Here is an 8,338-nt window from a genome sequence, read left to right on the forward strand (position 1 = left end):
TCCATCAGTGTTAACTCCCTGTGACAGGGATGAAGGAAAATACTTTAATAGTTCAAAAAATAATAATGCTGAAAGCTCTCTACGAAAGACTGAATGTAAAAGTAAAAAGTGTACATAGTTGTAAAAAAAAAGGAGTTTTTAAACATGTTTATTTTCTATGCACTTTTTTTTATTTAAGTGATAGTTTAATTAATAAACATGTCAAGTTTATTGCTGCAGATGGTTGAGCTTTCTTTTGCCTTTGGGCGGGTGGATCCTGGAGAGGGGTGGCTTTGGCCTGACCCTCCACAGTCTTTTAAGGTGGAGCGAGTGATCATTTCCTTGCCCTTCCTCAGGTTCCATTTCATGCTGACTTCCTTAAACATATTGTCTCCCTTATTAGTAATGTAGACTCAGGATCTAATTCATTCTGGCGTGAGCTTTGGTGGTCAGTAAGAGGTTAGGTGCTATTGACCCAGAGGCACCGCATTCTGGTAGTTCTAATCCATGAGCAACTCCTCAAGAGGAAAGTGGGCAATTGACAGCTCAGAAGCCCTCTGGAGGGTCAGTGATAAGAGGGTCCCAACTCCCCTCAGAACTGACTTTGTGTTAATTGTAGACATGAAAAGGCCTGGAGGACAAAGGAATGGTTCTGTCAGTGTAGCCTTCTCACCTTTATCCTCCTGTGGTCAAGCTGTGGCTTCTAAATTTTCACCTAATCTGTGACTGTGATGAAAGCATTGCAGGGAGAATATCAAGTGTCCTCTCTGCTCCACCTTAAGACCAGTCCTGGATTTGTGACCTGACCCGGGTAGGGGTTGCAGTTGAGAAATATCTGCAAACACCCAGCCTGGGCCACTAACCCCAGGCAGAAGGGTTGCACTTAACACCACTCCTCACTGGGAATAGTCAAGGGAACCTGGAACTTCATTCATTATCCGCTGCTGGTGGTCCAGTGTTGCACTCATCCAAACCTTTTCGGATCTGGGAGTTGAGCACCATGGGAACTCCAAATGATCAGGCAGTGTTGCAAGCCATCTTCAACCCAGACACCCCATTTGGAGATGTTACTGGGTTAGACCTGGGAGAGGAAGTAGATGAAGGTGAGCATTTGACCTTGCAGAGTGCCTATCCCCATAGGCTAGCTCTCTGGCCTCCCCCAGATGGGGAGGGGGTTGATTTTAGAAGGTTATCAGATTTTGTCTCGTCCTTCAGCACCCACATTTCTGAAATTACCTCATCTGAGATTCAAGTTTAGCATTGTGTGTTGGATAGGAAGGGTATGTTAAACTCCAGGTCACTGTCCTAACAGATTGGAAGACTAAAGGGGCATGGAGTTGAGTGGCTTCCAACCTAAGCAAGCAAAATCAGCATATTTATTTTTTTATAATTAACATTGTTGAATTGTAGAGTGGAGAATACTAAATACAACTCTTTATGAGCTTTTTTTATTTTAAAATATCTTGTTGAAAATATTGACAGCAAAACAAACTAATTCTGTAATTTCCAATTACTCCCTAATCAAACCTTTCATATTTGCTGCTGTTAGTCTGACCCCACACAGAGAACAATGTTTAAGGGATTCTTTGCTAATTAAGTGAAATTCTTGTTTGGATGAGGAGCCCTAGTGGTGCTATTAGATCAGTGGTTAAAGAGCTTGGTTGCTAACTAAAAGATCTGTTTGGATCCACCAGCCATAAGAGAAATATGTGGCAGTCCACTTGTGTAAACATTCACAGCCTTGGAAATGCTGTAATTCCCAAAAGACCTCTGTCCTCTAGGGTCAGAGTCGGGGTCAGCTTGAGATCTGTGGGGGTTTGTCTGGCTAAAAAACACTTCATCGGATATTGTTGGTTAAGATTGAAAAAGTATCTCAAAGCAGTCATTTCAGGGGCTCATTCATCCTCTACAAAGTCAGGGTTCCACGAAAATTAGAAATTCTGATCTGAAATACCTTTTGATCAAGGGCTTATTCTATAGAATCTTTGATCAAAATGTTTAGTAATGGTAGCTAGGCATCATCCAGTTCTTCTGGCAGAGGAAGCAGTATATCTAAGGAACAACAAGAAAAAGGAGGAAGAGGGAACGAAAGGCAAGGCTGTCTCCATGAGCAGCTGTCGCTCACCTCTTAAAAGTTTAAATTCTACTTAGCCCTCTTTTTGCTATTAGATCAGTAAATATTGTAGCCTTACTATACTAGGTGCCAGAAATGAGGTGATACGTGGTATGAACTTCTCTTGAGGAATAGGCCAGAACACGCCTCCAGCAACATAGGAAGATGGCCAACTGGCTGGCAAGGTGGCTGAGAGAAAGTGCAGATGATAAACTGTCATCACTGCAGAGTTGGGAATTGAGAAAACGTGGTTCAGAGGAAAATAAGTATTTAACCAAGGGAGAGAAGGGAGAAAAGCACAACAGGTGAAGTTAGTGGTGGGAAGGCACATGTCTGTGCCTGTGAAATGAGTAGATGAAATTTCTGGCTGGAATAAGATGGAATGGGGGTGAGGGTTCAGGGAGGGAGCTACAGATGTGGATGGAAAGTGCACCTGGAACATAGGCACAGAGTTTGGAATTTGTTCTCTAGACAACAACAGGGAGCCAATTGAGGTCCCTTTCCCAGATCCCTTTTGCACTATGGCAATGCTACACCCACCCCTGATGACCTACTCTCCCTGTGCCTCAAACACTGCATGTGAACACCAAGGTGACTTTTGCTTCTTACTCCTAACTTCAAATCTGTCCCTTCCTGGATCACTTCCTGGCACAGATGGAATTTTCCCTCAAGAACAGCTGGAGCAGTCCAAGGCCCTGGAGCTCCAGGGGGTAAAAGCAGCAGAAGCTGGGGACCTCAGCACCGCCCTGGAGAGGTTTGGGCAAGCCATCTGCCTGCTGCCTGAGAGGGCCTCTGCCTACAACAATCGCGCTCAGGCCCGGAGACTCCAGGGAGATGTGGCAGGTAAGGAGGAAACACCTCGAAGTTTCTGCAAAAAGCACAAACAAAACAAAACAAAAACCTAAAAAAAAAAGCACAAACTGGAGATGCAGTGGTTGTGGGTTCGGAGGGGACATGTGCAGGAAGTCTGAGTCCACAGGTCTATTGAAACTCAAAAGATTAAACTCCACTGCTGACTCTCAGTAGTCCTAAAGGACTACTAACTTGCCCCTTGGGGTTTTCTAGATGTAATCTTTGGGGAGGTGCGGTAGGGAGCTCTGGTGGCCTGTCAGTAGGGACTTGGACTGCCAACTCAAAGGCGGTGGATTCCACCGGCTACTACAACAATGGGCAATCTCCACTGTGATTTAACACCTCTGAAAACCTGCTGGAGGGTCAGCTATGGGTCGGTTCCAACTCGATGATACACAGTAAGTCTTTGTTAAGAGGAGACAGGTCATCATTCTCACGGAGCGCTAACCTCTCGGTTTTCGGTTACTACCAGGACTCCTTCGCTCCCTATGGTTACTGTTGTTAATATGCCCTGGACTCTGAACTACTTTTAGTTTACTCTCCAGCGGGTTTTCAGAGACTGCAAATCACACAGGATATTACCCATCTAGAACCGCCTGCCTTTGAGTACCCAACTAGACTACCAGAGTTGCCAAAGGTTATTGTTGTTGTTGTTTGCCAATAACATAGCTGACCTTCCAGCAAAGGGTTTTAAGAGGCAATAAGTCTCATGGGAGGAAACTGCCCATCTTTAGCCCGTGGAGTAGCAATGGATTTGAACCGCCTGCCTTTGGGATTGCGGCGCTGCTTCTTACCATCAGGCCGCCAGAGCTCTGGGGGGTTATTAGGTAGAGGGGAAACAACAGGGGCAAGGAAGAACCAGTTCTGCTGCTAACTGGCTGCCCAAGCTAGAGCAATGTTTCTGAGCGCTTCCAGGTTGCATCTACGTAACGAGAGTAACAAGCCTTGGTGTTTGCGCATGTGCGGTCAGGCAGTTAAAGCCCCACGCCGCTGCCACTATAAGAAGACCGGAAGCCCGTGCGGGCTCGGCTCCCGCCCCGCTGGTGGGCGGGAGCACGGCACTCACCCCGCCCCGTCCAACCCGCAGGCGCCCTGGAGGACCTGGAGCGCGCGCTGGAGCTGAGCGACGGACGAGGCCGCGCTGCTCGCCAGGGCTTCGTGCAGCGGGGGCTCCTGGCGCGTCTGCAGGGCCGAGACGACGACGCCCGCAGGGACTTCGAGCGGGCCGCGCGGCTTGGAAGCCCTTTTGCGCGGCGCCAACTGGTGCTGCTCAATCCTTACGCCGCACTCTGCAACCGCATGCTGGCCGACATGATGGGACAGCTGCGCGGCACCCGCAACGGGCGCTGACCTCCATGGCTGAGGGGGGCCAGACCCGAACCAATAAAGTTGCTGGCGCCTCACCAGACTTTGTGTGCTCTCTTCGTGAGCCGCTTTTCGCACGCACAGGGTCCTTGGCACGGGCCTCGCAGGTGGAAGGCGCACAGGTGCACCCAGCGTACATGAGGAGGGCGGGCTGGGCGAGTGTAAACACTGAGCCGCCCTCTTGCCCGGGGGAGGGGCGTCTGGGTCCCGTGGGTCGGGCATCGATTGGCCCTGCCTGGCCTAGTCCGCGCCGCTGCAGCCGACTGCGGTGCTCGTCAGACCTGTGCAGTTGCTCAGGCTGAGCTCGGGGAGGGAGCTAGGTGAGTGGCGTTGGATGCCGGGGGCGGGGTTGGGCCAGGGATGCGGCGCTTCCTCCGCTTCTGAGCCCTTCCTCCTCCTCCCTCACAAAAACCAGCTAGAGAGACTTTAGGTCTCGGGAGAGGATAGGAGGAGACAGGAGAGAGGCAGGGGTCGACAGAAGGACAGTGCCTTTGGGGAAGGTGTTTTTGTCTGGACATGGGGCGGGCTGCGTGGTTGCTCGTTGTGCCTGTATCTCTGGGGGTTTGCGCTTGTGTGTCCCCTGGGACGTCTGCGCAGTTCTGAGGGTGTCCAATGGCGTGCTAGTGGATCCCTACCATCGGGCTTTTCTGTTCGTGTCTCGCTTGTCTCTTTGGGTCTGTGTTTCCGTGCATGATTTTATTTGTTTCTGGAGAGTAAATTCCTGGAGGAGAAGTCGGCCAGCGATCCGCTACCTAACACCAAAGCCCGCCCCTTTTCTCACCAGCCTGGAGCCCAGGCCCAGCCACCATGGCAATGCTCCCAGGCTCAGCCACCCACCCGCACACACTGCTGCTCCTGTCTGTCCTGCTGAGCTCAGGTACACCCCTCTTCATCCTTTGACCAAACATTTTGGGGGTCCAGAGGCCACTCTCCTCTCTCCTAGTCTGTGAGCCATATTTCCATGAGTGACCGATCCAAACACCAGGCGCTGGAGCCTTGTCTCCCCTACTGGCACCTTCCCAAGGCCCAGTAGCCCCTGGTCCAACCCGAGTGTTCTGTCTCTTGGCCTGCTGCCTCTGTAGGGGGACCTAATGTTGGTCACAGCACATCGCCAGCCTTCCCCAGAGGCCCCCCCTGCTGTGTTCCAGGTTGGGGGGAGTTGGCACCACAAATTGATGGTCAGACCTGGGCGGAGCGGGCACTTCGGGAGAATGAACGCCATGCTTTCACCTGCCGAGTGGCCGGAGGGTCTGGTGTCCCCCGACTGGCCTGGTACCTGGATGGACAACTGCAGGAGGCCAGCACCTCCAGGCTGCTCAGTGTGGGCGGGGAGGCCTTCTCTGGAGGCACCAGCACCTTCACTGTCACTGCACAGCGGGCCCAACATGAGCTCAACTGTTCCTTGCAGGACCTGGGCAGTGGCCGGTCAGCCAACGCCTCTGTCATCCTCAACGTGCAATGTGAGTTCCTGGAGTGGTCAGGGGAAATGGTTCTCTGCTCAGGCGCTTCAGTAGCCCATGAGTGAGTGGCTCAATAGGACATTTAACAAACCTGGAACACATAACTATGTGTCAGATACTCTCTGGGTATTTTCAGATAAGCAAATATTAACTCTTTCAGTCCTGGTAATAATACAATGGAGTATTATTCCTAATTCACAACAGAAAAATTGAGGCACATATAAGCAACCTGTCTGAGGTTGTGCAGCTGGTAAAGTGACGGTTCAAGTCCAGACATCTTGCCTCTGCAAATGCTGACTCTTCAGCAGACCTGTCTGCCCTGCTTCCCAGCACCCCTCTGAGGAGAGACCTAGACCCAAGGCTCCCTTTTGGACTTGGGAACAAAGGGGAGTGGTTTAGGGCACTGTGATGAAAGCATTTTGTTTTCTGCTTTGTACCAGTCAAGCCAGAGATTGCCCAGGTCGGAGCCAAGTACCAGGAAGCTCAGGGCCCGGGACTCCTGGTTGTCCTTTTTGCCCTGGTGCGTGCCAACCCTCCTGCCAATGTTACCTGGATCGATCAGGATGGGCCAGTGACTGTCAACACCTCTGACTTTCTGGTGCTGGATGCCCAGAACTACCCATGGCTCACCAACCACACGGTACAGCTGCAGCTCCGCAGCCTGGCACACAACCTCTCAGTGGTAGCCACCAACGACGTGGGTGTCACCAGTGCCTCTCTCCCAGCCCCAGGTGAGAACTTCCCACAGCTGGCATAGTCAAGCCTCACGTGTTTCACAGAAATGGGCAGGGAGTGGAGGGGTTTGCCTGTAGCCATCTTGGGCATGGTACTGGTGGCATCCTGGGGTTGCACTCCACTTGGGGTCTAACCAAGGAATGACCTGCAGGGCTCTTGGCCACTCGGGTAGAAGTGCCACTGCTGGGCATCGTTGTGGCTGGAGGGCTTGCTCTGGGTACCCTCGTGGGATTCAGCACTTTGGTGGCCTGCCTCATCTGCAGGAAAGAGAGGAAGACCAAAGGTAAGACCTCAGGTTTGGGGGTAAGGGCCTTCGAAGGATGTGAGCAGGACAAAGGGGTGGGTTCAAGGGCAGCAAGTGGAGCTGGGCAGAGTAGGTCATATGGGCATGGGTGAGACATCACGCCTCTAGGGTTGAGCGATGGGAATGCTGTCTCTGGTCCCAGAGTCAGAGGTAGGCATTGAAGAGACCCTTTTCTGAAGGTCATGGGTCAGAAAGAGCAGGGGGCAGTGCCAGAGTAGGTGAGCTCACCGAAAGTCAGTGACACAGTTTTTTTGTCCTCAGGCCCCTCCCGGCGTCCATCTCTCATCTCGAGGTAAGTCCCAGAGACTCTGTGGATGGACAGAACTGAAATGCAGGCCAGAGGAGTAACCTTTACAAGGTTTTCAGCCAGACCTAAGCCACTCCCTAGGAAAGCCTGGAATGTACACCGAAAAGAAAAGCTGTACCTGCTTGTACAAGGACATGACCCAGCCATTGTCTGCTCTGCAGTGACTCCAACAACCTCAAACTCAACAATGTGCGCCTGCCACGGGAGAACATGTCCCTCCCGTCCAACCTACAGCTCAACGACCTCACCCCGGATGCCAGAGGTACACTCAGAAGCCTGCCATTTGGTGCTGCTATAGCAGAGCTGCTTCTGAAAAAGAACAGCTTGATACTTGCAAGGGGTAGGTGCTTTCAGGCCCTCTCCTTGACCCAGACACTATCCCGATTGTTACTCAGCAGGGAAACCAGCAGACCGGCAGGCGGCTCAGAACAACAGCCGGCCGGAGCTTCTGGAGCCGGAGGCTGGCGGCCTCCTCACCAGCCGAGGTACTGGGCAAGGCTGCTGCCTGCTCCTCAGCTGTGTGCTTGTGCCAAAGGCCTCAAGGGCAGAAAAAGTCACAAGGGTGGAAAGAGGTCTTCCAGCTTCCACAAAATGGAGAGTCATTGAGGCTCTGGGCTTCCTCTAACCCCACAGGCTTCATCCGTCTCCCGATGCTGGGCTATATCTACCGAGTGTCCAGTGTGAGCAGTGATGAGATCTGGCTGTGAGCAGAGGGCCAGACCCGGGTGACGTCTTGGCTCCTCACCACCCTACCACTCTTCCACCAAGACACCCTCTGCCTGTCCCTGTTGTCAGCTGAAGAGATCACAGCACCACCAGGATGACTTGTGCTGAGGTGCCCTCTGTGTCATCCCTACGGTGACCTTCACGGAGGTCTGACCGTCATCAGGAGCATCTGTATCCTTTGCAAGGTGGCCAGCCAGACCTCATTGTCATGTGGCCAGCCTTAGCCTGGAGTGACTGCCCAGACACTTGGAGTTCCCGACCTGGTGTCTTTGGATGTCACCCAGCATCTGTGTGTGGCCTTGTTTCTTGGGCCTGCTCTGTGCCCTACCCTGTCTTCCTTTGCCACCTTGACCATTGGGCACAGCAGCCTCTTTGGGGCACTGGGAGGGCCCTGCATGTCTTGGATTTCTTTTTCATGCTATGCAGCTTCCTTCCCTCAGGGAAAATTTAGGGTCCCGCTAACTGTATTAAATAAACTGCTCTTTGCACAGCCGCCA

General features: G+C 52.1%; 2 protein-coding genes across 5 annotated transcripts; both read left to right on the forward strand.

The window, feature by feature from the left end:
• The first annotated feature begins 979 nt into the window (after nt 1–979).
• On the forward strand, nt 980–4,294 carry TTC36 (tetratricopeptide repeat domain 36). The gene is made up of 3 exons (XM_006890888.1): nt 980–1,082; nt 2,747–2,935; nt 4,032–4,294. The coding sequence occupies exons 1-3, from the start codon at nt 980–982 to the stop codon at nt 4,292–4,294; spliced, it is 555 nt and encodes a 184-aa protein (XP_006890950.1).
• A 187-nt stretch (nt 4,295–4,481) lies between these two features.
• On the forward strand, nt 4,482–7,877 carry TMEM25 (transmembrane protein 25). Of its 4 annotated transcripts, none has more exons than XM_006890828.1 (8): nt 4,482–4,629; nt 5,094–5,186; nt 5,458–5,769; nt 6,210–6,500; nt 7,070–7,100; nt 7,277–7,377; nt 7,511–7,600; nt 7,749–7,836. In XM_006890828.1, exons 2-8 carry the CDS (start codon nt 5,117–5,119, stop codon nt 7,820–7,822), a joined length of 969 nt encoding a protein of 322 aa, XP_006890890.1. In that variant the 5' UTR covers nt 4,482–4,629; nt 5,094–5,116; the 3' UTR covers nt 7,823–7,836. The 4 variants fall into 4 exon arrangements, with proteins under 4 accessions (XP_006890890.1, XP_006890891.1, XP_006890889.1 ...); XM_006890827.1 differs by lacking the exon at nt 4,482–4,629 and adding an exon at nt 6,656–6,787 and having other exon boundaries at nt 5,117–5,186; nt 7,749–7,822; XM_006890829.1 differs by lacking the exons at nt 4,482–4,629; nt 6,210–6,500 and adding an exon at nt 6,656–6,787 and having other exon boundaries at nt 7,749–7,877.
• The last annotated feature ends 461 nt before the right edge of the window (nt 7,878–8,338 follow it).

Source organism: Elephantulus edwardii, unplaced genomic scaffold, assembly GCF_000299155.1.
Source record: "Elephantulus edwardii isolate Elephantulus edwardi_28Jun2011 unplaced genomic scaffold, EleEdw1.0 scaffold00093, whole genome shotgun sequence".
In the NCBI taxonomy this organism is placed as follows: Eukaryota; Metazoa; Chordata; class Mammalia; order Macroscelidea; family Macroscelididae; genus Elephantulus; species Elephantulus edwardii.

Bases quoted from the DNA above. Each gene is read 5' to 3' on its own strand.
- TTC36 (XM_006890888.1), top strand. From the start codon at position 980: ATGGGAACTCCAAATGATCAGGCAGTGTTGCAAGCCATCTTCAACCCA. The intron at 1,083-2,746 runs GTGAGCATTTGA...TTCCTGGCACAG, and splicing joins GGGAGAGGAAGTAGATGAAG to ATGGAATTTTCCCTCAAGAA. The intron at 2,936-4,031 runs GTAAGGAGGAAA...TCCAACCCGCAG, and splicing joins ACTCCAGGGAGATGTGGCAG to GCGCCCTGGAGGACCTGGAG.
- TMEM25 (XM_006890827.1), top strand. From the start codon at position 5,117: ATGGCAATGCTCCCAGGCTCAGCCACCCACCCGCACACACTGCTGCTC. The intron at 6,501-6,655 runs GTGAGAACTTCC...AATGACCTGCAG, and splicing joins TGCCTCTCTCCCAGCCCCAG to GGCTCTTGGCCACTCGGGTA. The intron at 6,788-7,069 runs GTAAGACCTCAG...TTTTGTCCTCAG, and splicing joins GAAAGAGAGGAAGACCAAAG to GCCCCTCCCGGCGTCCATCT.